This window comes from Schistocerca cancellata, chromosome 1 (genome assembly GCF_023864275.1).
Source record: "Schistocerca cancellata isolate TAMUIC-IGC-003103 chromosome 1, iqSchCanc2.1, whole genome shotgun sequence".
NCBI classification, from domain to species: Eukaryota; Metazoa; Arthropoda; class Insecta; order Orthoptera; family Acrididae; genus Schistocerca; species Schistocerca cancellata.
Window position 1 is genome coordinate 1,115,772,814 of NC_064626.1, and position 22,397 is coordinate 1,115,795,210.

Consider the following 22,397-nt stretch of genomic DNA (forward strand, 5'->3'; position numbering starts at 1 on the left):
TCATCACGAAATCCCACACGATACGTGTCTCTATGAACTGGCTGCGTGATGCTGAGGTACTCGCATCACCAGCAGAATCCTCAGATTCATCTCCGATAGAACATGTGTGGGACCACTTTGGATGTCAACCCCGTCCCAGAGCCAGTTGCAAGATATCGAGGACCAGTTACAACAGTTGGTTCCCAGCTTGCCACAGGGTTGGAAACAAAAACTTTTTGCCCGTTTTCCAAGTGAACCAGAGCAAGCATACACGCCAAGGGGGTTGGAACATCATAATGATAAGTGGGCTTATACTGCCAAGTTATTTGTAAATTTGACTCGTTTTTGTATTCTTCTCAGTCCGTGGAGTGTCATTTCGTTTTCTCCTCCCCTTCTGAGTGCTTCAATTTTTTAGTGAGGCTATATATTTAGTTAAGAAATGTTTTACCTTCTTTTTTACAGAAGAACCATTTGAGTCGATAGTCACATTTCTGGTACACACTTGAAGGAAATTGATAAAATTTTGTAGAGTTGACACACAAGAAAAAATGGATGGTCTGTATGTACATACATTGTGTTTTTGTCATAAATATCCACAAATCAGAAGTTCCATGGTTAAAGTGAACATTAAAATTGGTTCTGTTTATTGAAAAGATATGGTCCCGTACGAGCAACATAGTAAATGTGAATATATCTGAAGGTGTATCCTGCAGATGGGGATGAAACGACAAACGACAGTCAATAATTTTTTACAAGATGGACAAAATAAAACTGGCCCTAAAAATATTTCGTGCACCTTAAGATAGGCATCCCATTAGCAATGATGTATGTTGGGTTGCCTATTTTAAGGTGCATGAAATATTTTTTGGGCCAATTTTATTTCTTATTTTTGCACATCCAGAGTAGTGCCGTCGGCCTGTCAGTCCGGAATGTGTGATTGATAGCATTTTAAAGGAAACAAAAGAAACATTCGGAGTAAGTATTAAAGTCCATGGAGAAGGAATAAAAACTTTGAGGTTCGCCGATGACGTTGTAATTCTGTCAAGGCAGCAAAGGACTTGGAAGAGCAGTTGAACGGAATGGAAAGTGTCTTGAAAGGAGGATATAAGATGAACATCAAAAAAAGCAAAACGATGATAATGGAATGTAGTAGAATTAAATCGGGTGATGCTTAGGGAGTTAGATTAGGAAATGAGACGCTTAAAGTAGTAAAGGAGTTTTGCTGTTTGGGGAGCAAAATAACTGATGATGGTCGAAGTAGAGCGGATGTAAAATGTAGACTTGCAACGGCAAGGAAAGCATTTCGAAAGTTAAGTAATTTGTTAACATCGAGTATACATTGAATTGTCAGGAAGTCGTTTCTGAAAGTATTTGTATGGAGTGTAGCCATGTATGGAAGTGAAACATAGATGACAAATAGTTTGGAAAAGAAGAGAACAGAAGCTTTCTAAATGTGGTGCTACAGAAGAATGCTGAAGATTACATGGATAGATCACATAACTAATGAGTAGGTATTGAGGAGAATTGGGGAGAAGAGGAGTTTGTGGTACAACTTGACTAGAAGAAGGGATCGGTTGGTAGGACATGTTCTGGGTGTCAAGGGATCACCAATTTGGTATTGGAGGGCAGCTTGGAGGGTAAAAATCGTAGAGGGAGGCCAAGAGATGAATACACTAAGCAGGTTCAAAAGGATGTAGGTTGCAGTAGGTACTGGGAGATGAACAAGCTTGCACAGGATATAGTAGCACGGAGCGCTGCATCAAACCAGTCTCAGGACTGAAGACCACAACAACAAACAACAATAACAATTTCAAATATTTTAATTTTGATGAGCGACCGGCTGATTGGGTAGCACCTGCGCGCATTACAGAGCAGCTACGTGTAGCACGTTTGACTTACCGATCTGCCAGGAGTAGGCGTAGTTGAAGTAGAAGCCCATGGACTTGAGGTCCATAGCGGCGAGGGCGAGCAGGTAGAGGCCCATGCAGAAGTCTGCGGTGGCCAGGTGGCACATGAGGAACTTGGGCACGGTGAGGTCCGAGGCGGAGCAGAGCAGCACGAGCAGCACGGCGGCGTTGCCCAGCAGCGCGGCCGTCACCACGACCCAGACGCAGCCGCGCAGCCACGGCAGGCCCATGATGTCCTCGCACGGGTTCAGCGCGTCCGGCTCGGGCGTGCACCGCACCGCCACCCTGCGCACACACCAGAGCCTTCTAAGGACGAGAACAGCCTGAGGCACGTCTAACTCTCTGACAGGGTACAGAACGTCATTCTGAATGAAAACTTACCTACAGACGCTGAAGTACACTGAGGTGACAAATGTCACTGCTTAGCGATATGCACTTATACAGACGGTAGTAGTATCGCGTACATGAGGTGTAAAAGAGCAGTGCATTGGCGGTGCTGTCCCTCGTACTGCCGGCCAGAGTGGCCGAGCGGTTCTAGGCGCTTCAGCCTGGAACCGCGCGACCGTACGGTCGCAGGTTCGAATCCTGACTCGGGCATGGGTGTGTGTGATGTCCTTAGGTTAGTTAGGTTTAAGTAGTTGTCTATTGTTCATGAAGCTTCTTTTATTCTATTTTTCTTGATTGTTGTCTGTCTTGACTTTTGCTTTAACCTAAAAAACTTGTCTGTATGGGACCATTAACCACAGGGATCATCCCTTGTGTGATTGTGCCCCCCCCCCCCCCCTCCCCCTTAAAGTATTTGCTAATAGAGAAGCTAAATTATCTTCCACCTTCCTATGGATGACTGATGACCTCAGCAGTTGAGTCCCATAGTACTCAGAGCCATTTCATTTCAACCCTCGTACTCAGGTGACTCGTCTGGAAAGGTTTCCGATGTGATTATGGTCGCACGACGGGAATTAACAGAATTTGAAAGCAGAATGGTTATTGGAGCTAGACGCATGGAACATCACATTTTGGAAATCGTTAGGGATTGCAATATTCCGAAATCCACAATTTCAAGAGCTTGCCAAGAATATCAAATTTCAGGCATTACCTCTCATCACGGACAATACAGTGGCCAACGGCGCTTCACTTAACGGGGGTAGGACGTCAAACGGGTCGACTTGGAACAGGAGAGGCATCACAGGATATTTTAATTTCCAGTGTCTATGCTTTTACAAATAAATTCATAAAACTTTGTCTGAATCACCAGGATGGACTCAGGATTCACACTCATTGCAGTGGACGTTCGAAAACATAACGAAGTAATTTTGTTTCACGTGTGAAATTTCATCATTTTTTCACTTACTAATGGCCGCATTTGTTGCTATAGGTACACTTTTCTTCATAAGTTAGAGAGATTCTTCGATGAATTTTGCACAGCATACATATCATACTTACAGATTTATTTAATTTATGAAAAAACGATTGAGCTGTTATATTTTAAACTTCATGTTTAGAAGAAACACAAATTTCATAGTTAATTACCTCAATTATTACCACAGTTTTTAATGGATTTGGAAAATTCTAGAGTTTCATACACCTTTAAGTACGGTTTGTATGCTGTGCAAAATTCATCGAAGGATCTCTCTTACTTATGAAGAAAAGTGTTCGTACAGCAACAAATGCTGCCATTAGTAAGTGAAAAAAATGATGAAATTTCACATGTAAAAAAATTACTTAGTTATGTTTGCGAACTTCTCTGCTACGAGTGTGTATTCTGAATCAGCCGGCCGCTGTGGCCGTGCGGTTCTAGGCGCTACAGTCTGGAACCGCGCGGCCGCTACGGTCGCACGTTCGAATCCTGCCACAGGCATGGATGTGTGTGATGTCCTTAGGTTAGTTAGGTTTAAGTAGTTCTAAGTTCTAGGGGATTGATGACCTCAGATGTTAAGTCCCATAGTGCTCAGAGCCATTTGAACCAATTTTTGAATTCTGAATCATTCCTGGTCATGCTGACAAAGTTTTACGAATTTATTTGTAAAAATATAGACAGCGGAAATTAAAATGTCCTGTGGTGCCTCTCCCGCTGCAAGTCGGCCCGTTTGACGTCCTACGCCCCTTAACGAGCGAGAGCAGCAGCCTTTGCGTTGATCTGTCAGTTCCAACAGACAAGCAACACTGCGTCAAATAACCGCACAAATCAATGTGGGACGTACGACAGTACGGCGAAATATGGCGTTAATGGGCCACAGCTGCAGACTGTCGACGCGAGTGCCTTTGCTACCAGCACGACCAGCAGCGCCTCTCCTATGCTAGTGACCATATCGATTGGACCACAGACGACTGGAAAGGAGGGCCCTGGTCAGGTAAGTCCCCATTTCAGTTGATAAGAGTTGATAGTAGGTCGAATGTTGCGCGGGTCCCACGAAGCCATGGACCCGAGTTGTAAAAAAGGCGCGGTGCAAGCTGGTGGTGGTTCCATGACAGTATGGCCAATGTTTACATGGAATGGACTTGATCCTCTGTTCCAATCGAACAGATAATTGACGAAAATGGTTATGTTTGGCTGCTTCGAGACCATTTGCAGCCATTCATGGACTTTTATAATTCCAAACAGTGATGGAATTTTTATGACTGACGATAAGCCATGTCACTGGACCACAGTTGTCCGCGACTGGTTTGAAGAACACGATTTGGACACCTAGATCGCCCGAAACGAGAGGCCAGCTAGTGCACAAAATCCTGCTTAGGCAACATCTTCACAGTTAAGGGGCTACGGAAAGGCTCAAAATCATGAAAAGTTCAATTTTTACTTTTTTGCGTTTTCTGAATCTGCAGACTATTACCTTTTAATAGATATATAATTTATTCAATTCCGAAGACTACAACTATTTTTAAATTTTTTTTGAAATGTGTTCTACATGGGCGTGACCCACTGTGGCGCTGTTAAACTGCTGCCAAATGGTGTTATTATTAACGTCCGTGTTCATCAGGTACATTTTAATGATGTGAGGTAAAGTATGTGTTGTGGCTAACCTGTGATGGTTCAATATATATCGCTGGTGTGATTGTCGATTGTTTCATGTTTATTTACTCTGTCGTTATCTCGAAAATATTCGTAATTAATTCTGTTTCTTGAGTCTCTGTTTTGTTGAAGTATAATAATGTGTAAAAGTAAAGTTATTAGAAATCCTCTGAAGGCTTTTAAGAAAAGGAGAAATGTTGGAAAGCCAAAGGTATGTGTTATTACTGTAAATAATAGCATTCTAACATGGTACGAGCGATGCTTGCTTTAGACAAGGAACGCCTTCGGGCTGCAGACAGGGCTGTAAAGAGTCTAGAAATACAAGCAAGAGTAAACAGGAGGAGGAACAAGAGGAAGCTGGAGGAGGAGTTTGCAGAGGATGAAGATAATCCATCCTATGGACCTGGAATGCACTAAAAAGTTAATTCAATCTTTGTCGCTCGATTCCCAAAACTTTTATTTTCTCATACTAATTACATGTTTTCTAAGGATCTTCCAAACATATTTGTTTCAAACTTTCAGTAAATGTTACACAGTACCTTCTGCATAATTTAACACATCTTTTTCCAAAAAAAACTGTATATTTTTGAATATATAAATAAAAAATTGCAAAAAAATGTTGTGAATTTTCATTACAATTGAAAAAAATCATCTTTAATAACTGAACTAAAATTTTGTAAAATCCCTGTGTTAAGTTGTAACCCATATTCCAATAAATAATCTGTAAAAAGTTCAACTTCCTACCTCAAATACTTTGTGAGGAAAGATGTAATTTATAAGCGTTATTTTAACATTGCAAGTATAGGGCGTTCCGGAGCCCCTTAAGGATGACCGTCGAGGCAGCGTGGCTCAATACTTCTGCAGGGAACGTCGACCGACTGGCTGAGTCCGTGCCACGTCGAGTTTCTGCACCATGCCGCGAAAAAGTAGTTCCGACACGGTATTAGGAGGTGTCCCATGCCTTTTGTCATCTCAGTGTAATATTTAGTGTGTTCCAGGAGAGCAGTTGCTGTTGGTGTTATACGTGAATGATTTAGTGCGCGGTATTAGTTTCAGTCAGCCTGGTGCAAAGACAGGCAACTAGCACTTAAAGCGAAGAAATTAGAAGTTGTGTGCTTCACCAAACGCAAAAGTGTGGGGTTCTTTGACTACAGAATTAATGAGTCAGAGTTAGAGTGAGCCTGTGAATTCCACGGCCGTCTACAGGCCTGACTGTAGATACGGTGCACTCTTTCTTCGCCGAGGCACTAGGAGGGGGAGAGTGGCGCGCCTATTCCCGGACACCTCTTACCTCATAGAAAGCTTCCTGGTGCCGATTATGAAACAAGCTGAGTGGACCTGGGGACGTCCTTAAGGGACTGGACGAGCAAACCTCCCTGGCTCTATTCGGGATTGAAATCGGGATCTGCACAGATGGAGTCTAGTACTCTAATCACTAGACTACCATAGCTCTAAGATATGAAGTACAGGGCTATTGCAAATGATTGAAGCGATTTCATAAATTCACTGTAGCTCCATTCATTGACATGTGGTCACGACACACTACAGATACGTAGTAAAACCACAGTCTAACATAACAGTCGCGACACTCACTGCTGTAAAAGTTGTTGCCGTTTGACAGATGGAGTGACACTAGCGCTCCAAGCGGCAAGTAAGGTGAACGTCAGACGCGTTGTAAGCATAATGTTTGTTTACATCCATTTCCTATGTAATTTCCGAATTATTCGAGCTATTTTCTTGCCTCCAAGAGTTTGTTTAGTATCAGAAGACATATATGTTTCTATTAATGATTCTAAAATAAGCGCAAGTATGGACAAAAACCATGAATAGAGTGGCAAGCTAGAACACATTCGTGAAGGAACACTTGTGACATTGGACAGAATTGCAGCTTACCACGTTGATATCAAAAGAATATAAACACACAGATTCACATGTAAGAAGCACAGACATGTACCTCTACATGCAAAAGCGATCGACAGCTCGTTTATCGTTCTGTAGGCCTACTGTGTGTGTCATTGTTGCCTGTTGCCACAAGTACGACCTTAATCTTTATATTATTCAAAGTGGGTAAAGCAACTGCCAAATAGTGGCAGAAATATGCTGAAAACATTATAATGAGCTGATTACATGACATTTCACGAAAAACCAAATATTTGAATAATTTTCAAACAATCTGTCTGTAGGCACTTTCCTTGTCCCGTAATAGTTTCGCTCGATCTGCACATTCTGACACTTCACACGCTTTTGTAAGACATGAACAGCTGCACTTAATCTAACCACTTTATCGTCAAAGCACGTCTGTGGTTACGATTCGCACGAATCTGGCACTGATACATGGAGAGCTGAACTGGCTGCTTCTGCGTCATACGACTGTTTTACAGCTTTAGATTGATTGTCGAATCTTTGTGGCAGTTTCCTCTTCATCGTCAGTTGAGGTGGCTTATTTAGGATGTCAAACAGTGTGGGTACTGCATTCCACACGCGTTTGTTATTGTCTACGTTCATGAACAGGTTTTCTTCGAAATGTAGCGGACAAAACCTAATATTATTATACATGTAAACTGGGTCTTTCTTCATAAGGTCTTCTCGTCTGCTATTAACAAGCCATTTTCTGCTCCTAAAACGATACATTCATCATTTATACACATATAGTTTGCAAGTGAATCCTGACGATACAGTTTAGGAACATGATGGTATATACCTCTCAGGATCCTTAGGAAACCTAAAAAGAGACAGCTGTGGTGTCTTCTTCCTGTTGTTGCTGCAATTTATTGCGCTACAAACGCTCCCGATGGTATAAACCATTGCATAAATCAAAATAAACAATTACTATTCGCTTTCACGATCGTGCCGAACTCACAGTTCAACCTACCAGCCGCTTGGGGCGCTGCTGGCGCTGTAGGCAACAAAATCGAGGCGAAGTGTCGCGACTGTTATGTCAGACTGTGGTAAAACTCATAAAGTTTTGTTCGGCTGAAGCTGCACTTCATGTTTCTGCCGCCGGAGCGCTCGAGAGCACAGTGAGACAAAATGGCGACAGGAGCCGAGAAAGCGTATGTCGTGCTTGAAATGCACTCACATCAGTCAGTCATAACAGTGCTACGACACTTCAGGACAAAGTTCAACAAAGATCCACCAACTGCTAACTCCATTCGGCGATGGTATGCGCAGTTTAAAGCTTCTGGATGCCTCTGTAAGGGGAAATCAACGGGTCGGCCTGCAGTGAGCGAGGAAACAGTTGAACGCGTGCGGGCAAGTTTCATGCGTGTATCTGGACATGCTGGAAAATTTGCTCATGCCACAACTGGAGACCGACAGCGCCGACTTCATCTTTCGACAGGATGGTGCTCCACCGCACTTCCATCATGATGTTCGGCATTTCTTAAACAGGAGATTGGAAAACTGATGGATAGGTAGTGGTGGAGATCATGATCAGCAATTCATGTCATGGCCTCCACGCTCTCCTGACTTAACCCCATGCGATTTCTTTCTGTGGGGTTATGTGAAAGATTCAGTGTTTAAACCTCCTCTACCAAGAAACGTGCCAGAACTGCGAGCTCGCATCAACGAACTCATTGATGGGGACATGCTGCGCCGAGTTTGGGAGGAACTTGATTATCGGCTTGATGTCTGCCGAATCACTAAAGGGGCATATATAGAACATTTGTGAATGCCTAAAAAAACTTTTTGAGTTTTTGTATGTGTGTGCAAAGCATTGTGAAAATATCTCAAATAATAAAGTTATTGTAGAGCTGTGAAATCGCTTCAATCATTTGTAATAACCCTGTAATTATGTGAAATACGATTAGTAGGAAGAATGTTAAATGAGAGAAGGAATGTAGGATGATAAATATTCATCGTCCCAATACAGTGAGGTCATTAGTGATAAAGTACAGCCTTGTATAAGGGGAATGATGGAGAATAAATCATCCGTGCTCTTTCAAAGGTGCCATCCTGCCATTTACAGTAAGCGATTTGGAGAAACTATGGGAAATCTGACTCTGGTTCCCCTGACAGAGATTTGACCCACCGACCTTCCAGATATGAATCCAGTGCCTTATCAGTCTGATACGAGTCTCGGTGGCAGGATATCTCGCAACTGCAGTTCGTCTACAAAACGGATTTCATATGAAGGAGTTGTAGAGCAAGTACTTCAATACTGCTAGGAGAGGACATTGAGCATATACAAAGAAGGGCTGTACAAACGATCATAGGCTCTTTTGAATGGCGAGATGGTTAACAGCAGTGTTCACACGGCAGGCACTTGAGTAAAGGCGCTGTGAGTCTCGCAAGAACTTGCTTACAAAATTCAAAGAATCGTCTTTCATGGCAGAAACCATGGATAATTTAGAGTTCCTGGATTTCTATAATGTAGAACTATTTCGCATATTATTAATTGAATAACAGGTCGCAGAGAGGAATATCTCCATTGTGGGACGGAGGCCAGGGTGGCGTGGCTTTGACAGCTGGTTGGAGGGCGCGGTGGTTCACGGATCGGCATCGGCGTGCCTGGGGCCGCCCGGAAATGTCAGATCTGTGCACTACCCAGATACAACGTCATATACGCCCAGCTGCAGTCACAAAGGGATGAATGGCACGTTACACATTTATACATGTGCAGGGCGAACTATGGTAATTAGAGTAAATTATGAAACACCGTTTTAAAGAGTAGAAAAGTACGAATCAGCATATATATAGGGTGGTACAGCTGCCCCTGCAGCTGGGTTTTGTGCAACACGCCACACCTTCAAATATCACGTGGAAGATTTATTCATTCTCTCACTCGCTACGTGCAAACTATTAGTCCTACAAAAGAAATGAACAGGACCTTTTCCTACGAAATTTAATGTTGCTAAATTTTATTCTGGGAAACATTTTTGGTAGTGGCTGTCGTTTTCGAATTATTTAAGAAGAACGTACAAAAGTGACCATGTATTTTTGTTCATGTACTCGAAAACCGTGGCCTTCAGTGAAAGCATATCTCAGTACAAAATTTAACTACATTAAGTTTCCTGTAAAAAGAGACTGTTAATTTTTTGTGTAGGACCAATAGTATGTATGTAGCGAGAGAAAAAAATATGAAAATCTCGTACATGGTTTCTAAAGGCGTTGCGCGTTGCATAAAATGGGTTACATAAAACCCAGTGATAGGGGCAGCTGAGTAATCCTTTACAAAGGGTGTCTTTCCCAAGAGATTTTGTCTGGTGATTCGGCAGATATTTGCAATTTCTTTTTTGCAATGTATGACTGAAGTCATCTCAAACAAATGCTGCGTATCCAGTGGTTCGTGCGACGACCAAGAAAGCGTCGGTTTGTGTCCAGTTACGAGAAAAGTGATTTCTATAGCGTAATATTACGTGCCCATTCGATAGAGCGCTCCCAAATTAGTCTAATGAGATATTCATTTTATCGGTATGTGTTAACAGGAGCAGTAGAACGCGAAGAATAACAAGCACTACAGCAGCAGTTGCTGGGCAACGCTGTGAGTGGGTGTAGCAGTTAGCACAGGAGCCTGGGTGATGCTGTCGCTTCCTACTTTACGTAGAATAAAGTGTGATCTGTCATTTTATTCAGATTTTTGATTCTAATGATTCAACCAGATTTTTAGTCTATTGTATCAATAACTGAAAATGAGGCTGATGATTGCTCTGTTAAGTGATGTACATGTTAGGAATTTCGAGGGAAGAGGGTGCAAAACTTATAAATCTGGCGGCCATCTTCTCCCTAGCGCATTGCTCTGAACGGAGTTGTTGAAGCAGGACCGCGCACTTTTGGATTTATAAGATATCTGTGACGACGATCACGATCTTTGGAAATATTCTATTATAGTTCAGTGGGAACTTAGAGAAATCTGCAGTAGTTGAGACTCTGATTTATTTTGCCAGTAGTTCAGTGGAGCATGAATTTCTCGTGAGTTAAGTCGGGTCGGTCCTAAAGTTATTTGCACTGAGTCTATCTTTTACCCAGTTAGCTACCAGGGACCATATTTATTTCGACACTGGTCAGCAGTTAATTTCTTTACATCTTGTGTCTAGCAGACTTTTTATTGTGTTACTGTTGATTTGACTTCGAACAATTTAAGCTGTGAACACTTGCTGCGTTTTCAGATTGTTTTAATTACGAGGGCTGAAACTTTAATAGTGGCAAGTATTTATTTACAGCTCGTACAAAATTGATACGTGTTTTAAAGTTTTACTGACCTACAAAGTAGTCACCAGCATTGTGCATTACCCGTTACCAGCGATGTGGAAGTCGTAGGATACTCTTAGCAGTGCCAGTTGTGTTGTCAGTTCGACCGGCGCTGTCTATTGCCCGAATTTGTAGCAGTTCTGAAGCGAATGCCGTGAAGTGTTTCCTTCAATTTAGAAATCGAGTTGAACTCACGAGGGCTTAAGTCATGGGAGTGCAGTAGGTGGTATAGCACTTAGCAGCGCAAACAGTCAAACAAGTAACAGCTTATTTGTACGTGCTTGGGTATTGCCCTGCTAAATGATGGTCTGGTCCTGCAGAAAGTGTCATCACTTCTGACTCTAAGCTGGTCGTATGTTGTGTTCCAAAAATGTATCTATTTTGTACGAAAGGTAAATAAATAATTGCCACTATTTAAGTTCCAACCATTCTTATATAGTGTGTTTGCTGACCGCTGTATTGGTGGCTCGAGCTATTTTACTTCACAGTTGAGTTTAGTCACCAGTCTACATTCAGTATGTGTGAAACAGCATTATAAATTTTATTAAATTTCAACAATTTCAGATTGGGGAATTTTATATAGATTGCCGCACCTATGTTCAACGTGACATTACTTAAAGCTGACGAATATGCCAGAAACAATTTTATTATTTTTATTATTTAAAGAGACAGTAACTGTTTCTAGTCAGCATCCCCTAGACAACGAGCCCATCATCGTCGTAGTTGTATAGTTATATTAGCCGAGTAATCTCTCTCCATCCATCAACGCGCCCCCCCCCCCATCCGCCCCCTCTCTGTGCAACCGCTCCTCCTCCTCTGTCCATCTACTCCCCCCTTTAATTCCATTTTCACCTCTCCCTCTCCATCGGCTCCTTCCTCTCGCTGATCACTCTGCGCTCCTCGCTCTGTCCATCCTTTTCTCTTTCCTTTCTCTGCAAATCTCCTATTTCCCCCCTCTCTCACATTCTTCTACTCTTCATTTCCTCGTTTCCCCTATCTGTGTCCATCACCTCTTTTCTCTGTCTATGTGTCCATCATATCCTATCCACTTCTCTCTCTCTCTCTTTCCTCGTTAACTCCCTCACGTTAGGAGGTTGGTGGTTCCAGACCCACAGTATTTCTTTCCAGAACATAACTAATATGTGTACCTAATTCGGATGAAATCGTTCCCGTGCTTTAGGATGAGGTATTTAACACTGGCGTACACACGTCACATATATTTCACACGTACGAGGATTGGAACTTTAATAGTGGCAACTATTTATTTACAGCTCGTACAAAATAGATAAGTGTTTCAAAGTGTTACTGACCTTCAAAGTAGTCACCAGCATTGTATATAACCCGTTGCCAGCGATGTGGAAGTCGTAGGATACTCTTAGTAGTGCAAGTTGTGTTGACAGTTCAAGCGGCGCGGTCTATTGCTCGACGAATTTGTAGCAGTAACTGCCACTATTAAAGTTCCAACCATCGTATTTGTGCACATATTTCATCTGTATCTCTAATGAGTTTCGCCCAGCCGTTTCATTTTCAGGCAGCGCAATGTCTATGACGCGTTATCCCCTGAACTATATGTTGTACAATGACATATATTTCTAGGTGCATTCAGCGGCATATGTGTTCTGAATAGTGTTAATAGTAAGGAAATAATAAATAAAAACGTCATGCATGATGCTCCAGTTTTCACGCTTCTCAGTGTTTACAACGTCATATCTCCTGATCTGTGAGTCGTAAAATGGTATAATTTTTCTGTTTCATTCAGTGGTATTTGTTGATCCTGTCTCAAAGTGAGTCGCGAAGACAGTTAGCAGTGAAGCAGTAAAAAATTAAATTGTCATGGTTCTTGCGGCAGTTTTACTACGTGAACAGCGAAAATGTAGTAGGCGATAAACTTTTTCCTTTCATCATTTTCTCGGGGTTGTCAGCGGGAAACAGTTTCACAAACGTCTGAAATTATGCGTAAAGTTTGTTGCCAGTAACTGTAAATAAAATTCTTCTGGGTTTGGGACCACAATGTGAAGTTCGGTGTTGTGTAATATTTAGTGATTGTATTTTGAACAGTGTTGAGGCATGAACTGAAACGCTGCGTGAATTAAAGGCTTTCCTTGAAACCAATTTACGTGCCCCTTGCTGGAAAACAGACCGCCATCTTCCCAGTTCAGTTTAAGGCGCGACTTCGAACTGTACCACGGCCGTGTGTAATCTTCTGCTAGAGAGATACCTTTATAAAACGCAAGGCGAGCAAACGGAATCATGTGATGTGTGCCTGATGCAGTGCACATCCAACGTACATCCAGACTGTTACCACCAATCACCCTAGTGCGGCTATTAGAGTGGAGGTATTGCAATTTTCGGTACCCGTTCTGCACGCAGTTTGCAGTCTGAGCTTTTTCTTGAGGACTGTATAAATAGCAATGCGTTCAACATGACGAAATCCATCAGAGCATCAATTGTTAGTCATCGACCAGATCGCAGCTTTTGGTCTACTTGTTGCACGATTTCGTCAGCTTTGGTAGGCGTTTGTCATGCACACTTTGACGGCTGTTTGCAACCTCTCGACATCATTTTTGAAACCTTCCTCCAGTCATAGCGGCCCATGCAGGCAGGCAGAACTCCCGATGAAGTTCAGCAGCTGTAGATCCTTTTGTGCACTAAAATCGAATTACCGCACGCAGCTGGCAGGAGTAAAGATTTTCGAATCCATTATTGTTTACATTCACCCACAGCCAAACGAGTACAGAAGCAAAACAATGACTTTTGTGGCTTCATGAACAGTCTATTCGTAAAATTTTATTCTGGGTCGCCAACATTTAAGTATAAGCAAAGAGACTATACTTTTAGAATACACTTCTTGGTTACATAAAGTACGAAATTTATATCTTGTAGATACGACCGTCACTACAATAATGGTTAAAATCATTTTCATTTTCCGGCATAGTCACCAGTATGTTTACAGACAGTCAGTTTCCACCGTCTCGAACGGCCGTCCTTAGATCCTTGTGATGCACAGGACCATCCATGCGCTGTGTTAGCCGTATGGGGCGAAACCGCTTGTCTGAAAACATAACGATGACTGTATTTGAAAATAACAATAATTTCAATGAGGCACTGGTATTGAAAATTACTTGCTACGATTATAGTGATGGAAAAATTGTTCTATTCGCGCCGGCCGATGTGGCCAAGCAGTTCTAGGCGCTTCAGTCTGGAACCGCGCGACCGCTACGGTCGCAGGTTCGAATCCTGCCTCGGGCATGGATGTGTGTGATGTCCTTAAGTTAGGTTTAAGTAGTTCTAAGTTCTAGGGGACTAAAGACCTCAGATGTTAAGTCCCATAGTGCTCAGAGCCATTTGAACCAATGTTATATTCCCACAACCGAACTCTTCACTTAGACGAATCTTATCAAGTTTACCTCCCAACATATCATCTAATAAACATAGGAAGATGAATGTCTGATTTCTAGAAACAGTAGTCAGAATTACAGAATACAAGGACGTTTTGGCTAGCGCCTGGAATGTCAGCTTTAACTGTTAATGTAATGTATGTTTCTAAGTAGAGCTGATTTCTTACGAACTGGAACGGTATTCTTATTTTACGAAAAATTACTGAGTTAGTAGTATAGTGAAATCTAAAGCGATGGAAATGACCAGAAAACTTCCTGTGTTTCACCGAGGCACAGAAAGAGGCCAATAACGCGGTTTAATTTGAAGCTATTTGTTCAGAGCTAACACACTGTCACTCGTTATGCATAACACACACAGAATAACCCAGTTTTTGCTCACAGTAAACGCTTGTTTTTGCTCCATTTACCAAGTCTTGTAACTCATTAAGTTAAGTCAATAATCAATTGTTTGCACACAGCAACCGTGATTTAATGAAATAAAGAGAGTGAGCGATCTGTGAACCGAAAAACTGGAAAGTTTGCTTAAAATTCACAAGCTTCTCTGCTACATGTCATCGTTAAAATAACAGCGCATGTTTTTGCGTCTCAACAAAAGAGCTTTACGGGAAAGCATTGCTCTTTAATATTCTGAGTACTATGCAAGGTATTTGGTATTTTTATCTCTCTCCTGTCTTTTATTCAGTTGTTGGGGATTTGTGATCACGATAATTAGCTCCATGAAGTGGACAGTTGTAAAATAAACATAATTTGTTCACATTTTTCGTTATGATGTTGAATTATATAAGTTGTTCCATGTATACATTTCAGCCAAAGTCCTTTTTAATTCTTCTTTTATAGGTAAAATTATCCTATAACTTGCTGTTACTTTTCTCACTTTCATTGACAGAAAATACTAAGTTTTACATTTCTAGGTCAAGTCTTTCCAGCAGTACTTAGTAATTTTTATTTAATGTTATTTAACAGTACAGTGACAAAACACATGGCATATCTACTCACAAGCTTGCAACATTTCCCAGATTAATTTTTGCCAAATTCTTATCTCTGTTGCTTTCTGTTTTTGTATTAATTTCTTGTTTGACGTACAATATGTTAGTTCTAAAAATCTAATTTCTGTCACCATATCAGTATGATCTTACACACATGCATCATGTAACGTCTCTTTGTCTAAACGTGTCTGATATAATAATGTTTCCGTGATGGTTCAATATCATTTTCCGGCATTTAAAACGCTTTCGTAATTACTATCTTCAGTCGTTCTTCAATTATTATTTACCTTTTTACCGTTCTCCTGTACATCCTCCGTTTTGAACAATTTTCTGAAATTATACTGCATATGCTACCATAAACTATGTTGTGTCTGGCGTCGTATTTTAATGTCACATTTTAATTTTGTTTCAAAGGTATTTATTTTTATCTGCATAATATGTCGCGTAGGTGCTTCTCTACTCTGCAGCCTTCAGATTTTGTTCCACTGGTTTCTTTTCTGCGAGATTCATTCTGGGATGTAGGCAAGAAACTACATTTCTGATTTGTTTCGATACATATATGGTCTTTTGTAATTTCAGCTGTCGGAGAGCAATCCTAAGTGACGGATTTCCGTGTGTATTACACTGAGAATGATGAATTATCTAATGTACTCAAGTGTGCTAAGTACTGTTTACATAAAAACGGGGTGAAGGCTAGCAATACACGAAGATTTTTAAATAAAGCATTTACAGGTATTTCGGAAAGGAGGAATTTGTATATTGTCATATTAAGAATGACAATATCGTTATACTTTTCAATCAGCATGTGGTGGAACAACACACACCAAAAGATATTGACGTTGTCGATATTGCATCCTTGACAAAAGCTACACGACTACAGAACAATTTTTACAGTCAGAGATCTGGAACAAAATATTGGCACAGAAAGATCACTCACATTAAATGCGGATTTCGGAAAAGAACCAACAAGGCAAATAATACCAGAATTTAAAAGAAGTAATATTTTAAATAGCTTTGTCTTCTTCCTTTTCTGAAATGCGGAAGATCCCTATGTTCACATTATGTCTGCAGCACATCGTTTGTGGTTTTCTGTATCTTACTGATGAACAAAAAAGACTAAGTAATTTAGGTTGAGGCGCCATGTCACGGACTGCGCGGCCTCTCCTGCCGGAGGTTCGAGTCCTCCTTCGGGCATGGGTGTGTGTGTTGTTCTTAGCGTAAGTTAGTTTAAGTAGTGTGTGAGTCTAGGGACCTATGACCTCAGCAATTTGGTCCTTAGGAATTCACACACATTTGAATTTGACTAAGTAATTTGGCGTTTTGCATCAATCAATGATTTTGTGAGAGCCAAATTTATTTCATTTTGAGCCACCATTACTGGTCATGTTTTCGGAGACATTTAATTTTCTTTGAATATAGTATTCTCTATTTATGAGTATATATGTCTTTGAAATGAATTAATGTCTTAATAGCAGGCTAGTTATACTTGTTAATGAAAACCGCACAGTATTCTTTAAATATTACAGAACATCTCGTCCTCGGCATTCATGAGAAATAACTATACTGGAATGTGAGAAATTACATTCTATTACATTAGTCGTGTTCCGTGGATTTAGAAGAGGGATGTCTCTGGGATATGGAAAGAGAACAGGGATGTAAATTCTAATACACGGAAAATGATCGGTTAACAGCCTTTAATAGCGATTAAACTGTAGCCTAACGCATTAATTTTAAGGGCTTCTCTGAAGATATTGTTCAGTGGAGTGGACAGAGTTTCCAACAAATGGCTCGGAGCACTATGGGACTTAACTTCTGAGGTCATCAGTCCCCTAGAACTTACTTAAACCTAACTAACCTAAGGACATCACACACATCCATGCCCGAGGCAGGATTCGAACCTGCGACCGTAGCGGACACGCAGCTCCAGACTATAGCGCCTAGAACCGCTCGGCCACTCCGGCCAGCAGTTTCCAACAGAAAGTTCTTTTATTTTCTCTAATAGATAATTCTGCTTTTGGAGTTAAACTCCGCCACGAAACTCTGAAGGCATTCAATACAGCTTGGCAGCTGGCTGAATACATGTGCAATGACGTATCTGACTTCATTCTCTTAAGCAAGCTTTCCAGAGATTATTTTTAATCCATATTTATGCTTGGCATTATTTTTTAGAAACTAAATATCAGTAATAATAAAGAATAATACTGAATGCATGTATTTGTGGGGCGGCGGGTGGAATTAATTGTTGTTATAAATGTAGAATGTAAAGTAGAAAAGATGCATTTCCCGACCAATTAACCATATGTGGCTCGGCGGGTGGAATTAATTGTTGTTAAATGTTCTTATGTATGAATTTTTTAAATGCCACCATGTATTTTTTATTCGGTAGTTAATTTCCTCTCCTACAGACCTATTCAAAAATGTATCACTGTGCATCATTCACTGAAACACAACGTTATTAATTATATAACACAACATTAACGTTGACGCTCCCAGCGCTTAGTGCAGGTAATCGGGGTAATGGAACACATCCACGTGATGACGTTGACAGAGGACAAATGTAAACATAAGTAGAATGCACACCCGTCATTCCGTCAACCATCGTCGGTTGAAGAGTTGTGTGAGTAGTATATGCACCAACGAAGAGAAGGTAGAAATGCTGCTCATCTATGGGGAATGTAAGTTAGCAGAACAGTAATTGCAATACTGTTTTCTTATGTACGCGTACATTTAGAACAGTAGTTTAGTCCTTTTAAATTCTGTTGTGTAGAGTAGGCATACAGTAAAGGCTGTCCCTCCTACAAACTGCATCGATCGTTTCTTTTATTGTTTTTGCCGAAGGCAGGCGAAATGCTACGCAGGCAGAGGAACTGTACAGAGAGCGATATCCTGACAAGAACCCACCTTCCCGACTGAAGTTTTCTCTCCTTCTTGCGACGCTTCAGGAAACGGGAAGTTTGAACCCACGACAACACAATCGTCGTAACACTCGCACAGACGAAGCTGCCGAAGTTACTGTTCTCGGTTTCGTTGCTATGAATCCACATGTGAGCACACCACAGCTTGAACCCGAGATTGTCATTCCTAAAACCAGTGTACATTGTATTCTTACACGTCACCAGTTCCATCCTTACCATGTACACCTACGTCAAGAATTGCATGGGAATTATTTCCAGAATCGTGTACAGTTCTGTCAGTGGACACAGCAGCAAGTCCTGGCCAACCCGAACTTCTTCTCCAATGTTCTATTTACCGATGAATGTTACTTCTCAAACAAAGGACAGGTAAATACAAGGAACATGCATTATTGGTCCAGCGACAACCCACGATGGCTTAGACAGGTGCAACAGAAGCATCAATCGAGAGTTAAAATCTGGTGTGGGATGCTTGGTACTACAATTATTGGCCCTTATTTCATCAATGGTAGTCTAAACGTCACAGCGTATGCCAACTTCCTCAGACGAAATCTTCCTCCTCTTCCGGATTAAGTGCTGCTAGGAACCAGAATGCTTATGTGGTATCAACACGATGGATGTCCAGCACATAATGTCTTGCATGCACGTCGTGTTCTGAACCGAAGGTATCCTGCCAGATAGATTGGTCGAGGAGGAAGAGTTACTTGGCCTGCTAGGTCTCCTAATTTAAATCCTCTGGACTTTTTTCTTTGGGGATGCATTAAAGACGTTGTCTATCGCGATATTCCAACAACTCCAGAGGACTTGCAGGAACGTATCGTGCTTGCTTCTAATTCTCTTCAGCAGGCAACAGTGGAAGCAATAAATAATTCTTTCGTTCAGCGAGTGCATCAGTGCATCGGTGTCCAGGGTCACCATTTTGAGCAACTTTGAGTGTTCTACTCCTGGGGAATGGTACAGGAGATGGTTCAAATGGCTCTAAGCACTATGGGACTTAACATCTGAGGTCATCAGTCCCCTAGACTTAGAACTACTTAAACCTAACTAACCTAAGGACATCACACACATCCACGCCCGAGGCAGGAGTCGAACCTGCAACCGTAACAGCAGCGCGGTTCCGGACTGAAGCGCCTAGAACCACTCCTGCACAGCGGAAGGCCGGTACAGGAGACTCGAAGTCAATTTTGCGTTATGTTTTTACTTGGTTTTCATTTTTTTTCTGAGAATTCCAGCAAGTGGATGAGTTTATGATCCCGGGCTCAAAGTCAGTGTTGTGCTACGTAGTTAATAACGTTGTGTTTCAGTGAATGGTACACTGCGATACATTTCTGAATAGGTCTTTAGGAGAGGATATGAATTACAGTTAAATACAGTTAAAAAAGTTATACCACTGTTCATATCTTTGGAAAAAACAAAGCTACAACGAAGGCAATCATGCTGAATGATGTCCCCCTGACGGCTAAAGAACATTTGCTTGAAACATATTGTAATTTGTATATGGACAAACAGTTATTTAGGGTGGTCAAGATAAATGGGACACCCTGTATGTAAAATCGTGTTGCATGACTGATAGCAGCAAATGTGCAAAGACATTGGCCAAAGCGTACTTGAAATGTCAGGGATGTTCTTTGGTCGTATGGTCTATACTTTCCTTTTAGCCAAATACTAGTGAACTGAGAACAGGTGAAGGGGCTCCCTATTGGAAAGATGTGTAGGAGACATATCAGTCCCCGCATTTACTTCACAGTCATGAGACAGTTTTTACCTTATTTCTGGGACAGTAGGTCCATACAAAAATATGAAGTGGTAGCGCAATTTAAGTGATTGTTAAAGGTGTAAGAGTGTGTAAATACCGTTATTACACGAAACAAAAACGATGTAAACAACAAATTTTGATGTCAGAGTTTGTCATTGCTCTTAAAAATAGTTTGAACGATGGTCAGAAGTTGACGGTATCAGCTGGACGCTGACATGCACGCCAAAGAATTTGGGGTCAGATTGCTCTTAGTAAGCAATGCAGCCAGGTAAAATGCACAGTGGATGATCGGAGATTTGCCGCCAGTTCTAGTGTGTATAACAGAGCAGTAAAAAAGAAATAATGCTTAAATGAAGGTAGTTGCGAAAACGTACTTTACCTTGACTGAGGCAGATGTAACACCAGTTTTCAATGACTCAGCATTTGTAAAAGCTGACATCGCCAACTGAGGGACTTAGCGATATGGATTGTTTATTAACTCATTTTAACGTAAGCATGGTAGGTTTTTTGATATTTTTTAATATTTTAATGGTTTCAGAAATATGTGTATGAGATTTTCACGTTAACTGAAAGTCAATTTCTTCAATTTTCATAGATCCAAGAACTGAAACCGGTAATTATAATTACATTTTATTGCGACCAAGACAATTAAAACAAATTATAACAAATGACTAAGCATCGTATTTTCCAGGATGGGAACCCAGTGGCGAGCCTGGATGTCTCCTAGTTCACGCACAGGATTTGCGTGTGTTATGAGTGTGGTGGGCGCGTTCGTTGTGTAACAGCGCACAGATGTGTAAGTACAGCGCAGGTCTCGATCATTTGGTTTCCGCAGGTCGCAGAATGCACAGTCATAATCCCAATACGAGACGACTAGCATTACCATCGCGAATTGTAAGAATTCGATTATTGTATAAGATAATTAAATTAACATCTTTCTCGACATGTACTATGTACAAGTACCCAAGCAACTTGGTTGCTGGCGTTTTTTTCCTACTCCAAGGAGAGAGTGGTCTGTTTCAGATCCATCCCATTGTATAGGGTGGGGCAAATAAAAGTGGCCTGGACGAGTGGTTACCATTTGTGACAGTGTTAACGGAGGAGGAGAAGACCTATAATTACTTCCAACCGGATGAAGCAACTGCCCATACAGCCGGCCGAACCTTGTAGCACATTTACACAATCTTCACGACTGACGGAGTTGTTAGGAGAGGTCAGTCTGGTCGCGGCCCCAGCTGGTCACCCAGGTCACCTGATCTGTCAGTGTACGGTTCTTTGTGTGAGGGTCCATCAGGTCTAAGGTGTATCGCAGCAAGGATTGCAGAAGAACATTTAGTATGAGACTTCAGCGATTCCAGCAGTCCAGCTTCGATCCGCCTACAGAAACTTGCGGACCAGGACCCAAAAGTGCCAAGAGATGAATGGTTGTCACTTTCGACATGTGCTATAGCCATGTAAGTACCGTGCTTCTCTCAGTTGTGTTTCTTTGTACCCTGGATCTCTGTTCTCCAGGGCACTTTTATTGCCGCATCCTGTAGATTCGTGTACCCGTGTAGCTGCTGATCGTGAATCAGACATTTACAGTTTAATTTTTATTTTTCACTCTCTAGATAGAGCGAGCTGTTCGAGTATTACGTTATAGGGGCAGGATCTATTCAGGAGCCGGCCGTTGTGTCCGAGCGGTTCTAGGCGCTTCGGTCTGGAACCGCGCGACCGCTACGTCGCAGGTTCTAATCCTGCCTCGGTCATGGATGTGTATGATGTCCTTAGGTTAGTTAGGTTTAAGTAGTTCTAAGTTCTAGGGGACTGATGACCTCAGATGTTAAGTCCCATAGTGCTCAGAGACATTTGAACCATTTTCTATTCAGGAAAATAACGGACAGTCTAATAGTGGGGAAGCGGGAGTCCCAGTTGGAACTATTTGGGATGGGATTTCCAGTTCTAGCAATCGCGTTACAACTAACGAAATTCCCCTGTTAGAATTGATATATCACGACGGCCTATCTGCCAGTATAAAAGGAATGGGGGAGGGGGGGAAGTGACGGACTATTGTGTTGTCAGCAGAGAAGTTGTACCATCAGAATGTGTTGGTCAGAACTGCTCAGTGACTTCGAACATCGACTGTTCACTGGATGCCACCAGAGTGGCAGAGTTCAGACAATTATCAAAGTTCAGGCACTCACACATAATCAACTTCGGTCCCCAAAATTCCAGGACATGTTCAGATTTGCTTGGACATATGCAGGATTTGACGGTCTAC

The 22,397-nt window shown here is 41.6% G+C and overlaps 1 protein-coding gene across 1 annotated transcript in view; it reads right to left on the reverse strand.

Annotated features, from left to right (window-relative positions):
• The window catches only part of LOC126132440 (lutropin-choriogonadotropic hormone receptor), a gene marked incomplete at its 3' end in the record, with an annotated part of 796,081 nt that overhangs the window by 105,953 nt on the left and 667,731 nt on the right, over positions 1-22,397 (reverse strand). The window contains 2 exon segments of the mRNA XM_049915180.1: positions 1,879-2,171; positions 14,651-14,653. Coding sequence (XP_049771137.1) covers positions 1,879-2,171; positions 14,651-14,653 — 296 coding nt within the window.